Genomic DNA, 26298 nt, shown 5'->3' on the forward strand with positions numbered 1-26298 from the left:
GAGCCGATGAAATGGGTTTCTAGCAGACTTTTTACCCATGTGCATATTTGTGTCCAAGCTCAGGCTGAATTGGGGCTGAGAAAAATCGAAGCAGAACAGGATGGGACATAGGGGACTGCCAGCAAGGGGCCTCTGAGCGAGCCCAGCCGGCAGCACGGATCTGGACGTGCCCATGCACCCAGGCTCGTGGCCTGCTGCTCTGGTTTGGGCAGGCTGGGTTATCGCGCTGGGGGTGCGGGCGAGGGTTTCAGAAGTGCTGTCCTAGCTCTGTTCCCCGGCAGTGCTGCGCCTTTGGAAATCCCACCTTGAGCAAATAAGTGGTTGCACTTTGACAGCATCCCCTGGAGCCCCAGAGCCCTTCACAAACAGACGCGGGACCTGGCTTAAGACCCGGTGACGAGAACACGGTGTACGTGAAGGACAGGCGGAGGCACCGGCGTGCCCTTGCTGGGACCGTGGCTGAAGGGGTGACTATCCCAAGAGAGACTCCAAGTGTCCTGCCGTTGCCGGGAGGGCAGTGCTCACTTCACCCAGTGCTGCTGTCACGACTGCGCCCGGTGCACCCCGGGCTGCTGGTTATGAAACAACCACTCTCTTGCTCCAGTCTTTAAACCAGGACTGGAGATCCGTGCACCAGCCTGGTGGTTCACTCCCTTCTCAGACCACTTGTCAATCCTGGGTGTCTCTTGTGGGCTACGACAGCCCCATGTCATCAAGCTTTTAACACTGCAGAAACACCGGGCTTGGTGATCGCTTAGGACAGCTTAGCACGGCCCGCTGCATTGCACCAGGGCTGGACCCCGGCTTGAGACCCAGTCCCAGCTCAGCAGGAGCTCTGGGCTGCACCGGCTGAAAGCTCTGGGCTTACGTCGCATGGGCACGTCTTATCTCCAGACCTTCCAGACTGACAGGCCCCGTGCCCCCCATGAGGTCCCTGTGAATGCCTCAGTGAACGTCTTGTCTCAAAGCCATCATGGCGAATGCAGGTTCATTGCCGGTTCAGCCTAGCGTGGAGCCCACTGCCTTGCACCACTTCTGCTGCGAGTCGTAGATCGAGACGATGCATTATCTTGCATCCAGCCGGTTGTCTGGTTTTAGCCATAGGGACTGGGAACCGCCTGGCTTCAGGCTTTTCTGGCCGGTGCTATCCAGGAGGTCAGGTCAGAGGCTCAGCAAGGTCTCTAGGTGCCTGCATTTACCAGGCAAAGGGGCTCTCCAGCTTGGGGCAGGGGCAGCCTTGTGCATTGCCTTCCCCTCATGGCTCAGAGGGGGTCTCCCCACCTGGAAAAATCGCTCTCAGGTCTTCAGGAAGTTTTTTTTGGAGAGAGAAAACTGCAAGAAAACCTCCCCCATGCACCCGGGGCTCCACTCCCCTCCGCACCAGGGGCTCAGTGAGGCAGAAGCAGGAGCTTGCTGGGACTGGAGGATTTGGACCAGGGACAGAGTGAGGTCTGAGCTGGGGGCAGGGGGCTATAAGGGCCACGCTGGGGGCCACGGGCACAAGCTTTGGGCAGCTGGGAGGAGGGGCCAGGCCAGCAGTGGCCCCAGGACTGCAGGATCCTTTTGGGAGACACCAAAGCCTGGGAGACCCCTTGTTCCCAGCCCGACCCAGCTCCTAGCGGTGCTGAGCTTGGGGGAGAAATTGCAAGGCCCTCCCTGGGCTGGGATGACGTGCCTGCGACTGAGAGTCCCCAATCTGACTGTCCACCTGCCGGTCCATTCCCAGCCCAGGTGCCAGCTGCACTGCGCTAGACCTTCCTGCTCCCTCCACCGGCGTCTTGTTCATTTGGCCCTGGTGCACGCCTGGCCCTTGCTGAGCTGGGTTCGGCCCCAGCGTGCCTGAGGGGGAGTGAATCCAGCCTCCAAGTTGGCGTGTTATAGATCACGCAGGATCAGGCTGTTAGACCAAAGTGTCCGAACACAGGATCCCATGTGCAAAAACTTCTGCCATTTTTGGGGCAAGATGCCCTGCGCTGCCCCAGTCTTCCTGCCCTTCCCCTGACATGATCCCTGTGTCCCAGCCCAGCCACTTCAGGGGGAGCTGTGGGTTCCCGGAGGCAGGGGGTCCAAGCCGGGTCCGGAGGGAGGGAGCTAGGTCATAAGGACATAAGGATCGCCATTTATGGGGTCAGAGCCTGGGTGCGTCTTGCCTGGTCTCCTCCGCCGCACGGCAGCAGGGAGCAGAGGCTGGCCGGCAGGGTGAGTGGGCTCTGAGCAGGGCTCTCCCTCGCAGCCTCCAGCATTTAGGGGCTAGGAAGTTCTGACTCGGAGGCCGTGCCCCTCACTCCTGTGCTCGATAGCGCCCGATGCCCCTTTCCTCCAAGTCCTTTGGGAACGTGGCTGGACTCTCAGCTTCCCCCATATCCTATGGCAAGGAGTTCCACGCTGCAACGCCACGCCGCACCGGCTAAAATGAACTTCCTTGTGTTAGGTTTCCACTTTCCGGGTGGTTTCCAATTCCTTTCTTATGGCTGCTGAGCCCTGAGGCCAGGGCTGGTGCTTGCATGGGAAGAGACTGGAGATGCTCCTACCGAGGCTTGGCTCCCAGCCACTCCCAGGGGTCTGAGATCAGGGCTCCATGGAGGTGACCAAAGCCTGGGGCTGCCCCTGCCCAGCCTGGGCCTTGCCTTTGCCTCCCCCCCATGGCTTCTGGCTTCCTTCTGGCCAGGCCATGGGTAGCCGTGGAGGCTCCCCAGCCCGGCTCCTGCCCTTTGAAGTGCGAGCCTATCTCACCATGCAAATGCTCCCAGCGCTTGGCCCAATAAAAAGCCTTTTCCCCCCAGGGAGGTGCCTCTAGCAAAGGGCGAGGAGCAGCTCAGGTGAGAGGCGCAGCAGGCAGGCAGGCAGGCAGCAGCGGAGCAGCGTGCAGGGAAGGGCGCAGCATGCGCGCAGCGCCCACGGGGGACCATGTATGTGGGCTACCTCTTGGATAAGGACTCTGCCATGTACCCCAGCCCTGCTCGGCCACCCAGCCTAAGCCTGAGCCCGCAGAGCTACGCGCCCGCGCCCCCCCAGTACCCGGACTTCGCCAGCTACCACCATGTGCCGGGGATCCCCGGAGACCCCCAGCACAGCCAGCCTGCGGGCGCCTGGGGCTCTCCCTATGCACCCAGCAAGGACGACTGGCATTCGTACGGGCCCTCGGCCGCCAGTCCGGCGCAGCTGGGCTTCGGCCCCCCGGATTTCAACCCCCTGCAGCCTCCCGGCTCCGGACTCCTCCCGCCGCCCATGCCGCAGCTGTCCCCCGGCTCGCAGAGGCGCACGCCCTTCGAGTGGATGAGGCGCAGCACCCCCAGTGGCAGCAGTGGCGGTAAGGCACCCCCAGCCCCCCACTCCTTGCCTGCTGGGCACCCCAGGGCCGGAGGGGCTGGGCTAGGCTGGGTCTTTTTTGGCTGGCACTCACAGGTGTCTGCAGAGGCCACTCAGCGCCCTGGGCTTTACCAGCCTGGGTGCCTTTCCAGCCCGGATCTCCCTGGTGCTATCATTGCAGCACCCTTTGGAAGAGGTCAGGGGGCCAGGAGAGGCAGGAGCTGGGTCCAGGGTCAAGGCCGGGGTGGGGTGCCCAGGACAGGGGTCTCGCACCCCCTTGGACTCTTTGGGGGCTTTGAGGCACTTGGGAAGGGTGACCCCTCCTTGCCAACAGAGCCAGGCGCTGTCCCGGCTGGAGCATCCTGCAGCGCTGAGGCTGGGCTGCCCGGGGCAGGTGCCTGCCAGGCTGGACAGCGATGGGCGCGCAGGGGCAGAGATGCACGCGCAGAAGGGGAGGTGGGGAAGGCGGGTGTGCAGGGCTGGGGGGGTGGCCCTGGACTGGGGGAAGCTCCAGCCTGGTCCTGCGGGGTCCTGGCCCCGGCTGAACTCCTGACCTCTGCGGGGGGGTGGGAAAGTGGAAATATCTCTGCAGGGCAAGCGGCCAGTTCAAAGGCAGGGAGGCCTCCCAGGTAGTGCCCCCCTCCGGGCCAGCCCAAATCGGCAAGCGCTTTGTTTTGTCATGGAGATCCCGAGCTCATTGTCCTCGCCCATTGTCCCAGGGGCACAGCCCTTTTGATGTGGTTCACACGGCCAGGCACTGCCCGGGTCACTGCTGCCCCTGGGTGCTATGCCCAGCTCTGCTGCCTTGCCCCATCTCCAGCCCCTGCCCAGGCCACTCCATGCTCACCTTGACCCTGGTGGGCACTGGCACAGCCAGCGCCTGCCTCTCCTGACCCCGCTAGCATCGTCCAAGGGGACTGCAAGGACAGTGGTGGCATTGCTGGGAGATCCTGGCTGGAAAGGGGCGCATGGCTCATGGCTCGGGGCACGGACAGGCCAGGCAGGGGCAGGCTGGGTGGAGGTTTATCCTTCTCTTCTCCCTCTCCTATTCCTTGCGGGTGTGAGGGTACCTTCCCGCGGGATGGTCACATCCTGCTAGTATTAACAGGCACTGAGATGGGCAGCTCCCCCAAGGCAGGGGAACAGGATTTGGCCGCATCATGCAGCCCGGCCTGTTTCTCTGCAGGGCTGGGAGGTGGCTATGGAAAAATATCCCTATTTCCAAGGCGCGAGGAACCTCACGGCCAAAGATCCAGCCGCTGTCGGACTCAGAGGAGACTCCTGCGGTTGTGCAGGGGAGCAGACGATGCTCCCTTTAGACTTACACGGGAGCAGAACCAAGGACCCGGTCCTGCAAACCTGCCCGGAAATTTCCCTGTGCAGACACACCTTTAATTAGCTATCTTTACTCATATGGGACCGGCTCCATCCGCCCTGTTCAGCCCCTTAAGCCCTCCTTGATTCCCCGGGCTATCTCCCGCTGCCACCTTTGCTCTGTGCGGTCCACCCTGCTTTGTCCTTTAGGAGTTACTCTGCTTGGAAGCATTACAGCTTCCAAACTCCTTGTCCTGATGGGACCTCTCACGGAGCACAGTATTACTGGATGGGGTAAAAGAGGCAAGCGCGGGGCCAAAACTCTCTGCCGGGAAGTTGTCCTGAGTCCATAGACGTCCAGGCACTGATTGCAGCGGGAGCAGGGCGAGTTGGGAGAAGAGTTCCCTGCTTGAGGACAGTTTGCACAGTTGAATGTTAAGACTCTCCCACACTCAAGCACACGCCGTTCCCCGCTCGTATTGTGAAACCGCGCCAGCACGGCCGCCTCTGGCAGCACACGCACATGTTAGCAGCCTGTTTCCTCTGCAAAGGCTTTTTAAAGTTGGTTTCTAGTCAAGTCGTGGGGATGCAGCCAAAGGGGTGCGGCTGTCTCTTTCTGCATGAAGTGCCAGACAAATCATTGCAGGCAGAGAAAGATAAAAATGTACATCAGAAAATTGGAGCACTGGGAAACATTGGCTTTTTAGACAAAAATGTTATTTCAGATTTAATATAGGGCGGCTGGGCGGCACCCCGCAATGTGAGAGTGGTTTTGGTTATGCTGCACAGGACCGAAAACAATAACCTGGAAAAGGCAGATCTGGATTCAGGTGTTTCTTTGAGTAGCAGTCGCACAAGCCTATTTTCCAGCAAGCCCAGTCTCAGTCGCCGTCCCCATGAATAGCTGTGGGACTCTCGGCGTTTTGGAAAAGCAGATTGATACCAGGTTGTTCCCCTGATCAGCACACAAATCCCCAGTGACTCCAGTCACATGGCTCTGGTTGAAAATCCAGGTGAATTCATGGGCAAGAGACACTTGGATGCAGGGGTTTTACTAGATGCATCATTCTGGGGGTTTTACCAAATGCATCACTGCTACAATGGGATCCTCCCGAGCTGGCAAGCCTTTCCACTCCCCTCTCCACGGGGACGGATGAGAGCCTCAGTAGCAGAGAGGTCGGACTGAGATGTGTTCAGGCTCTCACTGTGATTGAAGAGCTGCTTAGTTGCTTTATACAGTTTCCCAAAGCTTTGAACTTCCCCTGTGAAGACGTTGCTGAGTGTCCCAGGCAGTCTACAGTGTGATGGGGGAGAGTGCAGCCTGAGACCAGGGGACAAGAGCATCTCCTGAATGCATCCTCTGCTGCACGTGGGGGTGGGCAGAGGTGCCCGCGTGTTCCCGGGTGCAGTGAGGATCTGGTGCCATGCCCCTTGGCTGCTATCTATACCCAAACCTTGCACCACATTAGCTGTACCAGGAAAGCTAATGTTGCACAATCCTCCTAAAGTGGGCACGGCCATTACACTAGGGCATAGGCGCTTATACCGGAAATAGGAGATGTCCCACCATTTTAAGCCACTTCTGCATTCACCCCAGAGCTTGCTTCGGTAGCACTAGTTGTACCTAGGGATCTTGGCACAAAACCTGTGCGTGGGGGCCAAGCCCCCTTGCAGCAGGGCAGGGGCAGCCGTGATAGTGGCTGCAGAGGTGGGTGAGACTGAAGCCCAGGATGTGACCCACCTTCCCCAGTGCCCTGACGAGCCGATGGCATTTCATCTGCCCCTTCCCCTCATCGTGCTGCATAGCGCACAGGCTGATCGGTGCCTTCCTGCCTTTTCAGCGGCGCTCTGGGAACAGGACTCGGGAAGCCTCTGCCATGAAAGGCTCTGCGCGAAATGCAATCATAGCAATTGCAATTAGATGATCACACAGTAAGAGCTCTAATTTAATTAACTGCAAGCATAATTAGGGATGTGGAGGCTGTTAGGGATGTGGTTACAGTGTCTCACGATGTATGCGGAGGCATGAGTTCAGAGGTTGCTATAGGCTCACGCCAAAGGCTACCTTCATCGACCCTGGTGTTCAGAGGTACCTGATCATCAAAGCTGGGGTGTCCAAGGCAAGGACACGGTACAAGCCACATTATTCCCTTTCCCAGCTGTTGGTTAGAGAAGCTGGCACACCTTAGCCATGCTAGCTTGATGGGCCATGAGGCTTGGGCAGACCTTATAACTTAATTTGCGATGCATTTTATTCCTTGACTAGAGCAGGGTCTGCGCGTTGTTCACGGTGGGTGAGGCCCTGCTCTCGCAGCTTGTTACTTGGCTAATTTCTGCAGGGCAGAGATGTCTCCCCGTGGCAAGCCGCAAGGCAAAAGCTTCGATGGGTGGTGAACGCAGCAGAGCATTGCCATCCGGGCCGCTGACCCCAGAGCCCGTGCGACGGGGGCAGGAATTGATTCCTGTTCTGATACGTTCCCACTGAGACTGGCCTTCTCCAAACTGGAGCCAGCTCCCTGCTTCCAGGTTTGGGATCTTTTGCTCAGTCCTTCGAGGGGAGGGAAGCTTGAAGCACTCGATAAAGGAGAAAAGGAATCGACAGACATCTTCTCTGGGCGAACTTGCCGCAGAGTTTTACCCCAAGGGCTGGAATGAAGATAAAACAGGGGCTTGAAAGTGCCTCCGCTTGAGCTGAGTGAGGGCTGGATTGATTGAATGGTAAAAAATATCATTAGTTGCTTGAGTTCATATCTCTTAGATTAAACGCACACAAAGGGCCAAATAAATCAACCATTGTCTCCTTGAATGCAAATCAGGAAATACCCCTGACCAGCTGCTGTGACCGCTTTAAAAATGGGCAAGATACAGAAGCAGCGGGACGTCTGCTTGATGTGTGCTTGGGTCCTGCTTTGACAGTCCTTCCTCAGGCCAGCCTCCCAGTGAAGCCAGCTCCCTTCGAGACCATCCCCAGCGAACCCAAAGGGACGTTCGCCCAAAGCACTCAGAAACTGGCTTTGTATCCTCCGTCCTGGACGAGGCTGCCACGTATGAAACTGGCTTCAGTGGGGGTTTTGCCCGAGTGAGGACAGCAAGATTAGTCCCTGCAGAGCCGTACGCTGGGAAATTATGGTGTGAAGTCTTAGCTCAGTCAGCGGGGGCTGGAGCTCGCTGGTTCCTGTCTCACCGCCGGTTCTTTGGTGGCATTCATGCGCGTGCGTGGAGGGTTAAACCGCAGAGCTGGTTCTTTTCCTCCAAATGGACTTAAATCCTCAGGGCTTCCCTGCTACGGTCTGTTTTTTCAAGGCTGCAAGCGCATTAGAAACCTCCTTTATGAAGCCAAGAATTAACCGGCCTGGAGGCAGGCTCGACACAGATAAGGGCGAAATTCTTAACTGAATTGTTTTATTGAAATCAATAAACTGGACATTAATCAGTTGGGCTAGATTAACTACCTAACTGGCTGGAAGGGGAATAGGAAATTAAAAGGAGAGTGTTTTCGCTATAAATATCACTAGTTTCATTATGGGTGCCATAAATCATAATACTTCAGAGGGCTACAAATTAAGCCTCCCGCTCTGTCTTGCCTTGAATAAACAGTCGCAGTCTGCAAGCTGCTGGGAAAGAGTTGTGCTAAGTAAGGCTTGTGCTGTGGCAACTTCAGGCACCGTATGAGTGGAGGGGGTTTCTGCAGATGCCTGATCCAAAGTCCAAAGCGACTAATGATAATGAGCTCTCTCCTCCCGAATTGTTCAATGGGCTTAGCATCCTGCCTTAGAGAAGGTAATGGTTTGCTGCTAACTCTTGACGTGCTTTCCCCCGGCCTGAAGCATCAAACGATATCCGGGCAGGAAAACGAGGCCGAGATCTCCCTCCCGTGAGAGCGCTTTGCAGGGCTCGAGGGGCAGGGTGGCTGGAGAGCCGCGCGGCGTTCGAGCAAGCCGGAAACGGAACAGAAATAATTCCCGAGAAGTCACGTCCTTGTCGGACGGCCCCGCTTTTCCTGTCCGCAAAACCTGCAGGGTCTCGCATGTGCTTGTTGCTCATCGTCGGCAATGGGCAGGCGTCCTTGTGAATCTGCCTCTAGAGCGCTCGCTTGCTAGTCAGATGCTGAAACGCAGCCGGCGCGGCTCAGCTGCATAAATCCCAGGATTTATGCAGGTTGTCTCCATTTCGGTTGCATCACTAACCAGCCCGGCGTGGTTTCGAGTGTCCTCAGCCCATTTCTGCTCCCGTTTGTGGAGGAATATTCGAGGCTAAGAACCCGCTTTTCTCAGGGGTTTGCGGGAGGGAAGCCTGAGTACATGAACGCTGGTAGAAAGCCAGGCCGCAAGCACGATCAAATCCAAATGTCATGAATTGCAGCAGTTATTGCTGAAACTTTTCCCAAACCATGGGCCTGGTCCAGGGCTTATTCTTGAAACCTTGAGGAAAAAGGAGAATTCCTTATTATCAAGGGGGCTTTGCTCTGCAAATATAGGCTTCTTGTAGAAGAGACGGTGTTGCAGACGCTCTCAGTGGTGGATTTATAATTTTTTTTATTTCTTATGATTGTACGTGTGAAGAAGTCAATATAGGTCTCCCAGGCAGGTAGGCAACATATGATGTCAAAGTCCTTAACACGGTTAAATCAACTCATGCAGCGCACACGCACATACGTGTGCCTAGATCACCCAACCCCCCGTTTAAATGATTAACCCATAACCTGCTACTGGCCTCATTTGGGGCTTCTCTCCTGTCTTTTCTTCGAGTTGACTTTCCTTGAACAAAAAAACAAAAAAAGGGCTTTCCTTGAACATTAAAGGCACCTACGTGACCAGCTCAGCCAGGTTAGACCACAGGATTAGTGCAGGGACCCTTAAACCTCACGCCAATGGCAGAAGTTCCTGCAGAGGGACCGTCAAGGCCGCCCGCCCAGCGCTCTGTTAGCATTGCGATTTAATGGATGATAAGAGGACCCCATCCTACCCACCCCACTGTTACCCAGGAGTCGCTCCATGGGTAAACTCATTGAGGAATAATGTGAGTGGAGTCAGTCCAGATCTAGGTCTGCGCCAAGCAGGAGGAAAATTAGGCTCTCTCTGGCATGCAACTACGGCTTGGAGGGTGCAATAAAATAGCCCCAAATGTTGGAAACATGGGTTAAACTCTCCAGGGACTGTCTGCAAGTGCTTCCCACGAGACCGGCTTACTACCGGCACTGCTCCGGCTCAGACAGGGGACAGGATCCAGAGTGGCGCCGGGTGCGGGCAGCTGGGATCCACGGGCCCTGGTCTCATTGGCCCCTCCTTTGAAACCGGCACGCGTGACCAAGCCGCTCTGTTTGCTGCCTCAACAAACCCCCGGGGTAGCCGCTCCCCGAGAGAGCCTGGTGCAACCGTGTGCGAGGAAAAAACCATCCGGTGAGCAAAGGGCTCTGCCTGTTGGTGAAGGGTGGGGCACACGCCACCTGCCCTTGGACACGTGGCCGAGGCCGGGCTGCAGCAATGCCATCATCCTGACGTTAAGAGGGCACCGTTCTCAAATAGGGATGTGCGTGTGTGCCGGAGAGGGGTGTTAAGGAGAGATGGGGGGACCAAAATCTCATGGCCGTTCTTCAGTCTCTTCCACCCTGTGGCTTGCGCGGAGAAAGCCTTGCTTTGGTTGGGTTAAAGTCATCCCATGGAAAGGTGTGGAGGCAGAGAAAGCAGGCTCTCCACCCCTGAGCCCTGGCTTCTTCCTCATGCCCTGAGTCGCCCTTGGTGCCGGGGCACCAACCTGCAGGTTTCTGGGGCTAAGACCCGGCTCGGGCCACTCTGGAAACTGGTGCAGCCTGCAGCAGGGGCTTTCTAAGCGTTCCTGCATCCACACTCACATCCTCCTCTTTCCCTTCAAAGAGACAGGGCACAGCCCTCAGTGTTTCCTCGACCATCTTGTTTTTTGCGGCTGTCTTTCTTGCGGGGAGAGCCCAAGAGGGAATGAACAAGGAGTCCGATTCATTCAGATGGTGGATAGGGCTTGCAAAAGCCAGGTTGGTTCGTAGCCAGGTTAGCATCCCCCCTAAGGACCCTGTGTCCACAATACATTCAGCCCTCTCGCCCCTACGCAGCAGGGTTATTTAACACAATCAGAAGGCAGGGTAGATTTGCACCGAATAGACTCATTATATCAGGGCTGCATAGCAGCCGCTTTCATAAGCAGCAGGTTTACTTGGTCGGACGCTGTGAAGCGAGTGCAGGAAGCAGAGCTTCTCAATAGAAGGAGACATGGGAGTACAAAGGGTGGAGAAGGGGCATGAAGAAGCAGGGGGTGCTGCTGGGAGAGGCAAGGTGGGTAGGAGGGAGGAAAACAAAGCCACTAACTCACTAAGGGACAGAGGGGTTATGTTCACTAGTCCGGATAATGAGCTAAGAATCAGCGTCCATTTGTTCCTACACGTAGGGATCCGGCGGAGGTAGCAGAGGGGCACTGTAACCAGGGCATGGTGTATGCAATAAAGGACAATGAACAAACCTTGGATGTTATAATCCCTTTTATTTCATACAAGCCAGGTGCCTAGTAAGCTACCAGCTGAGGGCTCTGAAGTACGAGGGAGGGTGTGCCAGGGAGCACGGTGGTAGGAAAAGCAGGGGCTATAGCAGGGCACGGCCCAACAGATACACCAACCTCTCTTTTATTTAAGAAAAAGTGGATGAAATAGCGACCTGCCTGCCATTGCCGGCCTGCAGGATGGGTGTACTTTCTTAGCCAGGGCACCCCACTCATCGCCCACGCAGGGGTAAGAGGACAGCATCTTCCCAATGCTGTCTCATTAACAAAATAATGGATGTGAGCAATGTGTGTGGATCCCTTTGATGGAAAGCTCTGGGGAAGTTCAAGGTCGTACTGTGAAGGAGACCCTGGGTTCCCTGCCCCTTTGCAGACAGAGTGGACCAGGAAACCATTGCAATGGGGATGTTCTGTCTGTGCTGTGAACGCTTGTTCATGGAGACAGGGCTGAACCTTGCAACTTATTTCAGGTAAGGATAGGGAACAGCTTTTGATTGCTAGTGACCTGAGTCAGATTTGAACCATCAGTTTGGGGGCAAAAGGCTCTGTTTCACTGCTAGCTCCTTGTGCTGTTCAGTCCTCTGCCATCTGAATGATAAAGTCATCCTTGCCTGCGCTACTTTACAGAAGCTGATGGAAACAAGCTCATTATTGGCAACCCCCCCACCCTCAGGGAGGTGCTGCTGGTTCTTGGAAATAGTTGCATCCTAAGATGTTGCATCCTAAGATGTTGCACCCTAATAGTTGCATCCTAAGATGTTGCATCCTAAGATGCACACCTAAGAATTTGAGCTCCCTCCTCTCCAGTTCAGAGGGGCCTGTTGGGAGCTGCGCTGGCTTACGTCGTAAGGGGCTGGGGATCTTCCAGGTGAGACAACCTCACAGGACTTGACAAGAGGTGTGGGGTAAGCATGGCGGATGCAGCTGGTTTAAGCTGATTCTGGATCCAGAGGCCAGGAGGAGTTGTTAGAAGCATAGGCTCATACAACAGCACCCCGGGGTGCAAAGAGGACTGAGACCCTGCAGGGTCAAGGTGACTGAGCTCCTCCTTAGGACCCACGGTAAGGATGCATTGAGTCTCGTTGCCCCAGCGTGGGGGCACGTCACCTCTGCATGCCTTTCCTGACAGCGCGTGCCGTGATCTGCAGTTGTGCATCGCATCTTTGCTGCCATTTGGCAGCCTCTTGCTGCTTGGGTGCTGTGGGAAGGGATGAGCCGCACAACTCTGACACTTGCCAGCTGGCAGGGACATTGGGGCTAATCACACTGAGAAGGCGGGAGCGCACCAGGCTCACCACCTCTTTGGCATTTCTGCTGTTAACAATGTTGGTTTAATAATTGCCAGTCCAGTAATGTGATATTCCCAGTGCTGCGTGTCTAAAGGCTCCCACTTGGGGCTGTCAGCAAGGATGCCCTCCTAAGCCTTCTGAACCAGAGGCACAGGCCTCTTGCAGGGTAGCAGTAGTAGGCTCTTTTCCTGTGTGGCACGGCCACTGAGCACACAATGCAGGCTGCCTGATCCCATCTGCTTTTCTTTTCGCCACTGTTCCCAGGAGCGTGTCTGCACAGCAGTCCAGAGGTGGGACGGCAGCTTGTGTGCTGTCCTGAAACAAGCTGGATTAGCTCCTGCTAGATGCAAACTCAAAGCAACCTGGAGCTCAGAGAGCAGCTGGCAAGCTGACCCAGAGTCCCATGCAGGTTTGGCAGCCTGAACTGAGCTGCGTGCAGCTGCCGGCAACCTTGTATTAGGGCATGAGCTCGTTACCACCGCAGGTATGTCTACACGGTAGCGGCCACACCTTTGTCTGCAGGGAGACAGACCCCCTGACCCAGGAAAACGTTGCGGTTCCCGTCCTCTCTGCATGTATTTGTGCTGCAGTCCTGTTGCCCACACATGTCCCCAAATGTCCAGGTGCCAACATCACCCTACTCTGAACCTCACCCAAGCTGCCCTTGCTTTAGCATGCAGCCCCAAAGCCTTGAATCACTCTGTGCCAATGTGAGCCTTCAAGTCTTGTGGGCTTCCCATTGCTTGCAACAAAATTGGGGTCAGGTTGGAGAGACAGGCTTGAAGACACTTCGGTGGCCATGCGTGGTAGCGTTCTCCCATTGCCTTGGCCAAATTCTAGTCTTTAGCCCCAAAGGTGACTTGTGACTTCCTGCTTTCCTCGCTGACCCCTTGGGAGAGGCTCTAGTCCAGAGCATGCAACAAAGGAGGCAGAAATCCCTGCTCCTTTTTTCTTTTCCTCCCCTGCTTTGGAAGGAAGTAGTGACAAAGCCTGTCCTGTTTGGGGCTACAGGCTCTGCATGGGTTGGGGGGAGATGGGTTCGGGGAGCGATGGCAAGAAGTGCATGGTTTTGGGAGATCCGGTATAACGTGACGCCCCGTGTGTTGAAGCGAGTGCCTTATCTCCGGGGAGGGTTATCACAGACCGAGCCTCTGCAGCTTCGTCTATGGGAAGGCACCGCAGCAGGTGGGGAACGGGTGCAGGCCAGCAGCTGGACCTACCCCTGCCATTACCGTGCCATTGCCATGTGTGGGTGTCTCCCTGCATGGCGGCTCAGAAGTGACTCCTTTGGTTTGCACAGGACATTAAAGCTATTCCCTTATCTAATCATGGCTGAGGTGAGCGCTATTAGGGTTATTCATTAACAAAGATAACGATACCCTCTCCCCATGCTGGCATTGGCCCTTCCTGAAATCCTGCCCGCTGCCCTCCCAAAGGGCTCCTTATGGCTGCTCGCCTGCCCATGTTGTGACAAGATGGAGAAAAATTTAGCCCCCGAGATAGCCAGGATGCAGTGCTCATGGCTGGGTCACTCTCCAAGCAGAAGATCCCCTTGGAGCCGGTGGGCACGGAGAGGGCCGGTGTTTTAGCACCATTGCCGAGGGCTTCATCTACTACATGCCCAAATCTGAACAGCGCTCGGGAAAGTGGTCATGGAGATGTCTGGTGAGGCGTCTGGGCTGCTCACTGCAGTACACACTCCGCCGTGGATGGAAATAAAGGCGCTCAGTGTCCCCTGTTATAATTATAGTTTCTCCAAGTGGTTCAAAAGTGTCTTGAGGTGAAGCCTTCGGGGACCCAAGGATTTGGCATAGCAAGTTGCTTTTCTGTCCCAGGTGCCGGCGGTTGGATTCAGTTCAGTTTGACCGAGGGCAATGAGATGGATTATCACCTTCATTGGAGTCTCTTGCTTTCAGTTGGGAGATAAGAGCTTGACACCCGAAGCACCTGCTGAAGTTGTGCCAGGCACTTTCTCTCTGGCTCTTATACCACACTCACTGCTGTGGTATCCAAGAGCTGGAAGCAAAGGTCTGCTTCTTAGGGCATGAGACAGTGGGCGCATCTACACGTGGGCATTTACTGCACAGTAACTGAAATTACTGGACACACATCTACACATGCACACCCCTACTGTGCAGTAAATATGGCGACTTACTCTGGCTTGAGTGTAAACTTGATATCTGCATCCTACAGGCATCAAATTTACACCCAATTAGTTACTGCGCAGCAATGTGCGTGTGGACGCCTTACTGTGCAGTAACACTGTGTGTGTGGACTGACTTGGGACTAACTTTAGTCACAAGTTAGACCACACACAGCATTAATGCACTTTAATGCCTGACATGTAGGTGCTGGCCTATTCCTGCAGTAACTTACAGCGCAGTAAATTTAAGCCAGTGTAAATGCACGTGTCGACATGCCCAGTTAGTTCCTTTCCTTTTACATAGACACAGGAACGTTATGAGGTGTGTAACTCTGCATTTGCACTCAGGGTGGTCGAATCATTCATTGTGAATTACCGCTGGGTGCAAAATTGAGCGTTTTGCTTGCGAATCGTTTCCAACCCATTCCCAAAATGGGCACACGTTCCTGGACATAGGAGGAATTATTTTCCGTCTTTGGGTTGGTCGTGAGCGCTTGGCTTTGACTGTGCGCTACTCCGAGTGCAGCAGTGAGTCACGGGTCTCCGGACCACCATGGCCGTGTTTCATCGGCCTGACTGGTGGACTTAAACATCTGAAACAAAAGGAATTCATTAACACCTACGGGCAAACAGCAACCAAAAAGACAAGCGGCGAATAAGGACTTGTAGAAGATGAATAATTCCGGTGAGAATTCATGGACCATGCAGGTCTCCAAACTGTCTTGTCTCTGGACTTTCAGATGTTTCTTTTTAAATCCTAGCTGACTTTCTTCTCTTTCCAGCACTGGTTCTTGCCAACACCCGTATTCAAAGAGTTTTGTTTTAAAAGCGCGGGCATCTTTTTATTTTTTTGCAATCAACATGATGTCCAACATTTCCTTTGAAAATATCTGTGATCATTGAGCAATAAGAAAAAAGAAAAAAGGAAGATGAGAAGCCATGTTGGCGTTGCCACAGGCTGAGGCAGAGACGGAGACGGCGGACGTGAAGTCTTGCTTTTGCACAGCTTTTATTAGCTCCGCAGGAATCTCGGTGCTTCTCCGTTCGGCAAGAGTCAGTCCCGGGCTCGGGAGCTCTGTCAAGGTCGCTCGTGTGCTTCTGAACGCTTTGCTTGGCCCTGCAGAGCTGATAAACTTGGAAGGAATCTGTCCATTTGGAGCTCGTCATATCTGCCCGTGTCCCGAAAGAATGAGTAAATGTTTACACATGTCCGGACCCGGACGGGGAAACGGCCCATCTCACTCGCTGCACCCACAGGGTTCATCACTTGACGCCTTACAGCAATTTGTGCTGCTTTCCCCACAAACTGTGCCTTGGGGAGTTGTCCTCCTGGACATGATTGCTGTTGGCATGCAGAGGCCCAGGGAAAAGTGCCCGGATCATCACTCCTAGTTCCTCATTTACCCCGCAGTAATGTGCGCTCCTTTTCCTGGAGCTTGGCAGGTGCAGCGGTTTCAGGCTCCGTACCTTGCAGCTTCAAGCAGTCATTTTTTTTCTGCAGTTGCATAGCCCTTAAGCAGCCGGCGGGCTCCACCTTGGAGTTTGTGAAAAGCCTGGGCAAAAATCCCGTCAGTGCTGGACACTCGACATGTCACTTTGCAGACAGAAGGAATGGATTTGGTAGACCTCGTGGGGAGGGATGCGGGGTGGAAGAGGGGGGAAATCAAGATTTATTATGCAAAGTATCTTCTTGCTTTGCGCACGGGGTTGCGAAGGCGCATCCATAACATAAGGAGCGGCGGGGTTAATGCTGTCGGTGCTGGTGTCAAGCGTGGGAGCAGGCTCCTAGAGAAGCTGTGCAGTCTCCATCCCTGCAGGTTGGGCAGACACTTGGCTGGGATGTTTTAGCCAGGGATGATCCTGCCTTGAGCAAGGGGCTGGGCTAGGTGGCCCTTCTAGCCCGACTTCCCCATGATCCTGCGTCTTTCTCCGTATTTAGGCTCTGTCTTCGCACGGGCTCACACGTAGCAACCAGACAAATGGGTTTCAAAGTGTTTGCTCTTTTCCATCAAGCGCGATGTAGTGACCACAGCAGTGGGAGTCAGGAGACTGGGGTTTCTTCTGGCTGCCGTCTTCAGAGAGGCGTCGGAAGGCTTAACTGGCCGTTGCAAGTTGCTTTGGGATCCGCTGTTGTTATTTGGATGGAAGGTGCTCTCGGAAATCAAATCCTGTCCCGTTCACACGGGTGATCCTGCAAACCCGTGTTCCCATTGACATGCCATACCTGCCCATGGGGGATGAGCACACTTCCTCATGGGCACAAACACACACTGCAGGCGTGTGCAAACGCACCCACCTCTGCTTGCCCCACTCATGCACTTCAATGGTGTCCTCAGCCAGAGGTCTCGGAAGAGGCAACAAAAGCCCCTGGAGATGACATAGGAATGGAAATGCTGCTCTGGCTTGAATAGGAAGGCTGCTGCTTTTGTGTCAGGAGGGTCCTCGGGTCAAGTCCCAGCAGGATCAGCTGCTTCATGCATGCACCGAGTCTAAGTCACACATGCACACAGACGTATGCACATATTTACATGTGCTTACACACACACACACACATTCAGCTTGGTGGGAAACTGAAAGCAGGAAGCTAATCGCCTGGGCTGGGTTATTCATTAGAAACGCAGCTGCTTGGTGCCTGGACCCTTGGCCACCACCTGTTGTGGCTTCAGTTTCCCACTTGTTTTCCCCGCCCCGTCATAAATCACTCCATGGGGCCATGCACCCCGTAGCCCCCGCTGCCACTCCTGTCCCTCTGGGGTCCCGTGCCAGCATCAGAGCTGTGACACAGACGTCTACAATGCATCCCAATGGGCCCAGCCCCGTTCTTTCCCCTCTCCAGATTAAGTAAGCAATTAAAAAATGTCCCCATTCAATCCAGATGGGAAAGGAAGGGCAAAACCCCACTCTGCTGGACTCCCACTACCCCCCAGTAGGGCTAATGCCACTCAGGGAGGGTGTGAAAGGGGCACCATGTTTTTCCCTCTCGAGGTGTCTCCCTCCTCAGCTGTGCAGAGAGGTCAGACCAAGATGAGAAGCGATAGCAGTGCTTTTAGCCTTGCCAGGAGGACCGGACGCGAGGACCCACCCGTGTGAGGTCCCAGCCGGCTGCACAGGCAGCTGCACAAACATGCAAGTGGAGGATTGAGGGCCACCGGGTTGTCCCCCCTACGCCTCCATGCCTATGTCCTCTGAAAGGAAGTGGCACCAGCCACCACCAGGCTGGAGGATCCATCTCTGGGCGTGGGCAAGCGATATGTTGAAGCGGGTGAGCAGATGCAGGGTAAATGCCCACCTGTCTGCGCTGCCCTGAGGGCAAGCAGGAGCTGAATGGAGCGGAAACAGGGCTAAATTGCCTTGGATTACCATGCCCTTGCTGCAAGGTAGGAGTGGGCACTGGTCAGCTCCTGTGCGGTAAGACCCTGCCTGCTTTAATGCCCTGCAAGTTGCTTGCCTGCCAGATGCTTTAACAGAAACCCTCCCTCTCTTATTCCGGATTGACACTGGTGTCACTGGGACAGGGTTTGGCCCATTGTGTGCTAGCTTTGGGTCATCTCCTTTCCTCCATGCTGTCTCAAGACCAGGGGAGCCTCTGGAGGATGAGTAATACTGGGTCAAAGCCTGTCTTTCTGTGCACTCTTGTAAATAAGCAGCATCTCAGTTGAAAGCCATGGAGCCCTCTGGATGTGCCTCCATTGCTCCAGTCTCCTTGGCACAAGTTTAGGAAAAGTCAGTCACGTGCATCTGTTATCCTTTGTTTTCTGGGAAAACAAGAGGAGTGATTCCCAGTTCGAGGGGTGTTGACTCTACAGATGAAAGCATCACCCCTTTCGCTCCTGATGGCCTGGAACAGGCTTTAAGTGTTGCTAGACACAAGTGGGTTTGCTGTCTTCTCTCTGGGACAGCAAATCATTAGCAAACTTGATGTGGGAGTGAGCAGTCCTTCCTCCGAGTGGTTTTAAAACGACCGTGGGGAAGCCTAGACCCAAGCGCAATCACCCAAGGATATAGGAAGTTAAATGCGGGGCCCGCTCAAGGTCTGGTGTGCATGTAGGGACGGCGTTTCCTTTCTCTGCATAAAGGTCTGTCTGTATAGAGGGACGCTGCTGTGTGTGACTCATTTGTCCGCGGGGACCCCCGTGGTCCTGTAGCGCTGAATGTCAGGCAGCCGCTGGAAGTCAGTTGGCTACAGATGTGGATTGCTCACACCTATTTATTTATCTCACAAAGCCCGGGCGCTGCTTTTCAGACCCCAGAATGACCTGAAAAACCTTTGTCCGTGAGACCAATGGATGGATGATACCTCCGTTTCTTACCATTTTCCTTGCTGCGTGGGTCATACTTTGCAAAATCCCCCAGCATCTCCTACCAAGCTCGTTCCATTATTGTTTGTACTTTCACCCTTATTTTACATATACTGAAGTGTGATATAAGGAACCGACTAGTGCACAAAACCTCCTGCTTTTATCTGACCACTAGGGAGAAAATTTCATGATATCGTGGAATTAGCTGCCTTAAAGACAGGTGTCAGCAGCAAAATTTGGGATCCATTGGAGGGTTTTAGTGCTTGTAGCTTCGTCTCTGCTTGGCTCCGTATCATGATTCGGGCTACACCGGGTGTATTGTATATACCACTGCAGTGCGGTCTGTCTGCCATCTTTATAGCAAACCCATTGTCACCTGGCATAAGTTATTCCCAGTGCCCATTTCAGCTCCCGTATCGCTACCAGATCACACCGGCTGCTTCTAAAGGCCCCTCCTGAATCCTATCAAAACCAAACCAAAGACTCCGAACAGACTTCCAAGCAAGCCCTCACTGGATCAAAAAAAAATCTGTGAATTCCTGACCAAAGAGAAATGCAAAGCTCTCGCTGGCGCCATCTTCCACCAGCTCAACAAGCCTCTTTTCCTCCATTTTGCCTAACTAAACACTGGGGCCAAGTGGTCAAAGGTTGATGAGGAATTGCTCATGCAGAAACGCACCCTGGTTTCTGTTACACAAACCCACGCTGGCAGGCACTGCTTGGATGCCAACCTTTGCCCCCGAGCGATGCTGCCCTCTTCAAGCAGCAGCGGTGCACACTTGTTATAGCATCTGCCATGCTCAGCCCTTTCTCCATGTTCCTCCCCGAGCAGCTGCCAGCAAACATGGCTGTATTTCATACTCGGGAACATTGTGCACGGGCATCTCCAGGAGTCTGGGTCGGTATGTGGAAACAGAATTGGCCCTGTGGGTTTTTGGCTTGGTAAAATCATGGAGGCAAGGCTGCTACCTCCCACATCCAGGGTCTCCTCTCTTCTCTGTTATTATTTGCACCGTAGTAGCAGGTCTACACTCAGCCAAGTCCAGGCCCCATTGCACCGACCAGTGACCAAGCATGCAGGAAGGCCAAGCCCTGTCCTGAGTCTCTATTCAGAGAAGAGAAGCTTAAGGTGGGAAGTGCAGGATGAGAGGGACGAGTAACCTGACCAAGGCCAGTCAGCAGTTCAGTGGCAGAGACTAGACCAGCGCTGTGGTCTCCTGGCTCCCAGTCACGTGCTCCCTCTATTACATTTCTCCTGCCTCGCATGCATTTGGAGCTGGTTACTGCTCTCTTTCCTCCGCAGACTACTGCTACCTTCCTTCCTTCCTTTCTTCAGTCGCCTGTCGCCAGCCAGCTCCCTGCTTCCAGCGGGTCGGCCTCTGCGGGGCTTGGGCCTGCTGGAATGGCTTGGACGGCTTCCCTTCAGCTTTGCTTGTGAAGGGGTGTGCCAGCGTGCCTGGCCTCTGGTCCCCGGGGCCTGGCAGTGGCCCCGTGCTCCCCTGCCTCTGCATACCCCTTGTGTCGTGGGTAGCTGGCATTTCCTCCACGCTGGGGTCCGTAGCAATGCTCCCCTGCCACGGGGCTTGGAGGGACCCCAGCCCCGTCCCCTGCAGAGATGCAGGACATGTTATCCCAAAGCCCTCTTGGAAGCCTCCAGTGAAGGGGACTTCCCAACTTGGCCAGGCAGTGTTGCTCATCGTCCTGCTTTGGGAGTTAGGAACTTTCCCCTGAGATTTGATCTCATGCCCATGGGTCAGGTCCTAGTCTGTGTGCCAGGGAAGAACACAGCTCCTGCCTCTTCCCCATGCCCGTCTTTCCAAGATCGAGATTGCAAACCCACCATCTCCTCCTCCCCCAAGGAGCCTCTCATCCCCCCCACACATGGCCTATGCACCAGCCTCTCTGCCAGCAGCATTGCTCAGACTCTCTCCAGCCTCTCTGCACCCACTTCTGTCTCCAACAGCATCCTCCTCCCTGCTCTCTCCACTAGGCAAGACCCGAACGAAAGACAAGTACCGCGTGGTGTACTCGGACCACCAGCGCTTGGAGCTGGAGAAGGAGTTTCATTTCAGCCGCTACATCACCATCCGGCGCAAGGCAGAGCTGGCGGCTGCCTTGGGGCTCACCGAACGGCAGGTCAGTGCTGGGGTGAAGGGATCCTCTGGCCCATGCTGGGCTTGACGTGGGCTGGGAAGAGTGCAGACAGCTGAGGGGCGGTGGAGGTCTGTGCCTGGGGCGTTCAACCTGGCTGCTCCCAGTGATCAGGCCCTTGGGGACCCATATGGACCGGCTCCTTTTTCTGGAGCCATGCCCTCGGGCGATGCTGTGAGAGCTGGGACACGAGGTGGGGAGCGGGCGAGAGCCTGGTGGGAAGGATGCATGGGAAGCGGGGAGCGGAGGCAGCCGCCCCGAGGCCAGGCTTGTTCAGTTTAGAAAAGAGACGCTCCAGCGGGGACAGGAGAAGGGTTTAATGGCGAAGAGGAAGTCACTAGGGATGTCTTACTGACTCTCATCAGACACGAAGGAGGGGTCACAACATGAAACGAGCAGGTTGTAAGTTTAAAACAAACACGAGAAAGTCCTTTTTCACTCGGTGTGTCATTAAAGGGTGGCACTTGTTGCCACCAGATGTGCGGGGAAGCTGAGGGTTTCCCAAAGGGGTTGGACTCAGGCTATTGGTCGCTATTGAGCAGGGAAGCGAGCGGCATGGCCACTGAATCACAGTTTCTGAGACCCTAAATGCAGAGCTGCAAGGGAGAGAGGAGCGGGGGAAAAGCCCTGCCCAGACCCCGCTCACTATGGGGCGCAGAGACTGGGCAGGGTGGACCTAGGGGCTGACCCAGGCCACGATCCTTATGTTCTTATGCAAATACCAACCCTTCACACTGCCGCCCTCCATCTGCCCATACCCCATCCTGCCCTGCCGTGACTTTTGTGTCCCTTCGGGGCTCCACCAACCCCTTTCCCTGCTACCCGCTGCTTGCCTTATCCATCGCTCTCTTGTCTCCCCAGGTGAAAATCTGGTTCCAGAACCGGCGAGCCAAGGAGAGGAAAGTGAACAAGAAGAAGATGCAGCAGCAAACGCAGCCCGCCAGCACCACGACGCCCACCCCGCCGGCGGTCGGCACCCCGGGCCCCATCGCCGGCATCTGCAGCAGCACCACCGGCCTGATCTCGTCGTCGCCGTTGGCTATCAAGGAAGAGTTCCTGCCTTAACCTGGCTGCTCCAGACTCAGATGCCAGCCCCCTGCGGCCAAACGGTGCTCGAGAGCGACCACCCCTTCACCAAGGCATGCCGCGGCGGGGCCTGAGCCAGCCGTCGTCCCCGCTGCAGAAGTTTCGTGGGCTCAGTTCTCTGTATAGACCCAGTAGGTTAGTGACTGTTGCTCTGTTTTAGGAAACACAGCCTGATCCGGCTGCCCATATTTATATAACGAAGAAGCAAGACAGCAGGGTAGCGTGGTGGGTGGGAGGGAAGGTTGGGGGTCTCCATTAGGAGAGCCGCTCCCCTATCAGCGGCGCTGCCTGTCCCCTGGGTGAAAGGGCCCCTGAAAGGGCTGAACCAAAAATCCCAGGGAAGCAGCCATCCTTGGTCCTGGGAACCCACCTGGGGTTTGGAGGGAAGGGCAGGATTGACGGGACAAGCCCTGTGCTGGTGCCCGGAGGGAGACCAGAAGCCCTCCTTTCCACCCTGTCTGCCCCCTGCAACACACAGCTCCCCCCATGGCCCCTGGTCCTCACCCTCCCTGCCCATCAACGGGCTCCCACCCACACCACCCTGCCTATGCTACCCCAGGCTGGGCATCCTCCTGAGGACATGGCAAGGGTGCTCAGTTGTACACTGTGACTTGCAGTCTCCGTGAGGGCTCCCCGTCTCTCAGCAGACTCATTGCACTCGTGCTCCAGTGAAACAAGGTCTCAGCAGTGAAGGCATGAAGCCTGGGTCCTCCAGCCACGCGAGGAGGGGATTGCACGCTGTACTCCACGTGGAAACCACCTGCTGTGGGTGTGAGCTGGAGGGGAAGGGAGCGTGCCATTGGTAGCTCATTTATGCCTAACGGGGCCTTTCAGTGCAGAGGTTTCTACACACCGGCTACAAACGCCCTCTCATCAGAGCAGCCTGAACTTCCAGGAGAATTAGATATACAGAAGAACATTTGTAACTGGGACAGGGTTTAATGGCAGGGCAGAATGACCCACTGATGTGGGGGCTGGGGGAGTCACAGCTGGCACCCATGCGCCCGGGCAAGTTCAGAGCAGGGCTGTGATGCAAGGCTGGGATTGACCCATCGGCCACTTCCCGTTGTGATCCCGGAGCTGGTTGAGGCCACAGAGCTCTGCCGCCCTCCCAGAGCTCTGCCAGCTTGCGGGGGAAATGAAGTGCCACGGGGAAGTGCTGGGACTTGGGTGGCACTTTTCCAGGGCTTGGCAGTGACAATGGCAGCATCCACAGCTGCTGCATTTCGTCTATGCATAACCAGCCTGGGACCCGAGAGGGCATTCATGTCGCACGGAGAAGAGCACAGCAATAGCCTTTGCACGCACGATGCTCTGTGACTGTGTTGCACAAGTGGCGCGTCCCCAAAAATCATGGCGCTCTTTTTCTAAGCCCCCCAGTTGCTTGCTGCAAAGCCCCCAGATCCTGCCACTCACCCACGCTGTGGTCCGGGTCTTTATTAAACCATTAAGACTGAGGTCTGGAGTGGACTTGTGTGTCGGGAGGAACCTGGGCATACAGTCACAGGGCGGCCATCCAGGCTGGGGACAACCCTTGCGGGTCCACAACTGACCTGATGGGCTCTGCTTCCCCCTGCTTCCACTTGCCAGCTTGGTGAGGGGGTCCCTGCATTGGTAGCTGTCATTTTGCCCTCTTGAAACCCCGGCAGTCAGTGTAACTTGGAGCAACCCTTAGGAAGGAGAGGAGCCAACAATAGTCAACAATGCTACCTGGGCTGTGTTGTATGTTCCTGAGCGATTGCTGTGACTATGGGCTTGAGCATGGAGGTAAAAATGTAGCGGTCTTTTTGGGCGCAATGCCTGAGGTCTAATGCAGAAGGAGATGGGCTCTCCAAATCTGTCCTGCCCTGCCACACCCTGATTTCAGTGGAAAACCTAGCGTGGAGTCCTCTGTGGTCATCCTTTGGGTTGGTGGAGGCTTCTGGCTTGCAGTTCAGAGGGGACAAGCTCCAACAGAGGAAGGACTGGTGGAGACCCGCTTTGTAGCCCTCTAACACATCCACACATCTGTTGGGGGTGGCAGGAGGCTGGGGGCTGCTTCTCCCCCTCCAAGAGGTGGTGGTGAATGCCACAACGGTGGCCCTGACCTTCCAGCCCAGAAAGCAAAGGGGTCAAGCAGGAGACCGAGATCCCCATGAGGGCTTCAAAGGGCACCTCTCCTACCTCCGAGCATTGAGAAGCTTCTGCCTGGCAAGATATGAGCTCTTCATCCCATCCCAGAGGTAGACGTGTCTCTCTCCCTGCTGCTTCCAGAGGTGAAGGCCCTTTAGGGATGTTTGCTCAGGGTTTTGGCTCAGGTTTTTGTATATATGATGTGGTATCTTTTTTAAAGAAATCTTTAAAATAAAGATTGGCAAGAAACCCACATGCGAGGAAAGCGTTGCTCTCCATAGACTCAAATGGCTCGGTCAACAGTCCTCTCCGACCTAGGTGGCTAGGGCAGGTCGGCTTCCTTAGGCAGCAGCACCTAGCATCAGGGCCGGTGGCTTTGCACAACCAGCTTGCCCCAGGGAGCCAGACTGGCACCAGTCTAGAGCTGGACCCGCACTTACGCTTCTCGAGACCTGCCTTAACTCCTCTGCCGCCGGCTCTCAGCACAGATGAGCAGGAAGTTTCATTCCAGGTCAGGTGCCTTGAAGGAGGTCCCAACACGGGGCTGCTGTGCGTGGCAATACCCGCCCAGGGGTCTGTGGTCCGATATGTTGACTGATTATGAAGTTGCTGATTGACTGCAGGTTCGGTGGGTTTGAATACAATCGTTTTCCAATCAGGATTCATGATGGAGGTGATATCTTTTATTAAAGCAACTAGATTTTTGCAAAGAAATGTCTTTAATTGTTAGAGACTTTCTGCCTGCAGCCCAGCTGGCTGTGTCTTTAGCACAGCGTTCCTCTATCACAGGGGGTAACACTTGGTTCACCTAAGAGCATAGGCTGCATGCCTCGAGCCCATAAGGGGTCACCTGGTGGGTGCCTTGCACCTCTTGCACATAGGTGTGGGAAAAGGTGCACCGGGACTTAGCTTCTCTCTGCATTGGCAAGAATCACATGGCTCCGTTATGGCTTGGGGATGTGTCTCCCAGCTGGGCACTCCCTCCCTGGTCCCCTGAGCCAGGCCGCTTTACCCTGGGCTGTCAATGTGCAGCGTCTGGGGCAGAAGTGAGGCAGGGGCTTGAGCTAGAGGGGGTCAAAGAACAAGGCCGGCAGCCTCCGAGAGGCGTTTCCTAGAGCCTAATCTCAGTTTGTGGCTGTGAGCAGGCCAAATATCCTCCTGGCCAAGAGCAAACAGCGCAAAGGGATGCAAGATAGTGCATGAACAGCTGGCAGTGGTGCCCGGCGGCATGGAGAGGGATGGTGAATGCAAGCGCAGCCTGGCACTGGAGGTACCCGAGTTGTAGGTGCAGGAACAAGACCTGGTCCCCCTCCTATTTTCTGTTTCTTCTGCCACATCGCCTCACACGGTCCCTCTCAGCTGGTCCAGTGTCGCTAGCACATGGCTACCACGTGTGCCTGGATGATCCCAGGCTGAGGAGATCCTCTAGGTCTCCTGCAAGCAGAGCGGATGGAAGGAGGGAAGGGGTGAATTCAGGGCCCGGCTGTGGGATGGGGTTGCCTATAGCTTGGCTCTGCTCAGCCTGGGGTCAGGGCCAAAGTTAGGCTGACACCAAGTGAAAATCCTGCTCCAGGTGGCTGATGCCCCCTCTCCATCTGCAGCCAGAGGGAAGGAGAGGGGCAGGGACACGTGAGTCATGCTCAAGCCGGCAGGTCGGGTGGGCAGAGGTGCAAAGACACATCATTGTGGTGGGCAGACAGGAGGCAGGGAGGGAGCTGGGGTAGAAAGGAGAGAGGTTTTCGGGCCAGAGATGTGGATATTGGGGTCAATGCAGCAGGCACACAGGGGAGACTGCAGGCAGAGGGGCAGGAGGGAGCCCAGCTCTTCGTGGCTGCAAGGGTCGAGTCCGGAAGGGTGTAAGCAATCCTGTCCACATGGACCAGCCCCTGTCACGGGGAGGCACACACACCTCCTCAGCTGGATTGCCTGGGTCACTAACGTGAGCATGGGGCAGATGAGGGGCTGCATGCACGAGGGGGGTGTCAGGCCGTGCGTGTGCATTGGTGGGCATGCACGTGTGTGTGCCCATGTGCTGAGCATGAGCCAAGGGCCCTGATGGAGGGGGCCCAGG

General features: G+C 55.5%; 1 protein-coding gene across 1 annotated transcript; it reads left to right on the plus strand.

The window, feature by feature from the left end:
* The first annotated feature begins 2907 nt into the window (after positions 1 to 2907).
* Positions 2908 to 22094, plus strand: CDX1 (caudal type homeobox 1). The gene is made up of 4 exons (XM_019478343.1): positions 2908 to 3310; positions 6037 to 6042; positions 20869 to 21014; positions 21891 to 22094. The coding sequence occupies exons 1-4, from the start codon at positions 2908 to 2910 to the stop codon at positions 22092 to 22094; spliced, it is 759 nt and encodes a 252-aa protein (XP_019333888.1).
* The last annotated feature ends 4204 nt before the right edge of the window (positions 22095 to 26298 follow it).

This window comes from Alligator mississippiensis, chromosome 9 (genome assembly GCF_030867095.1).
Source record: "Alligator mississippiensis isolate rAllMis1 chromosome 9, rAllMis1, whole genome shotgun sequence".
NCBI lineage: Eukaryota > Metazoa > Chordata > Crocodylia > Alligatoridae > Alligator > Alligator mississippiensis.

Excerpts from the sequence above, each read along its gene's own strand:
- CDX1 (XM_019478343.1), top strand. The coding sequence starts at position 2,908 with ATGTATGTGGGCTACCTCTTGGATAAGGACTCTGCCATGTACCCCAGC. Across the intron at positions 21,015-21,890 it reads TGGGGCTCACCGAACGGCAG|GTGAAAATCTGGTTCCAGAA; the intron begins GTCAGTGCTGGG and ends TTGTCTCCCCAG.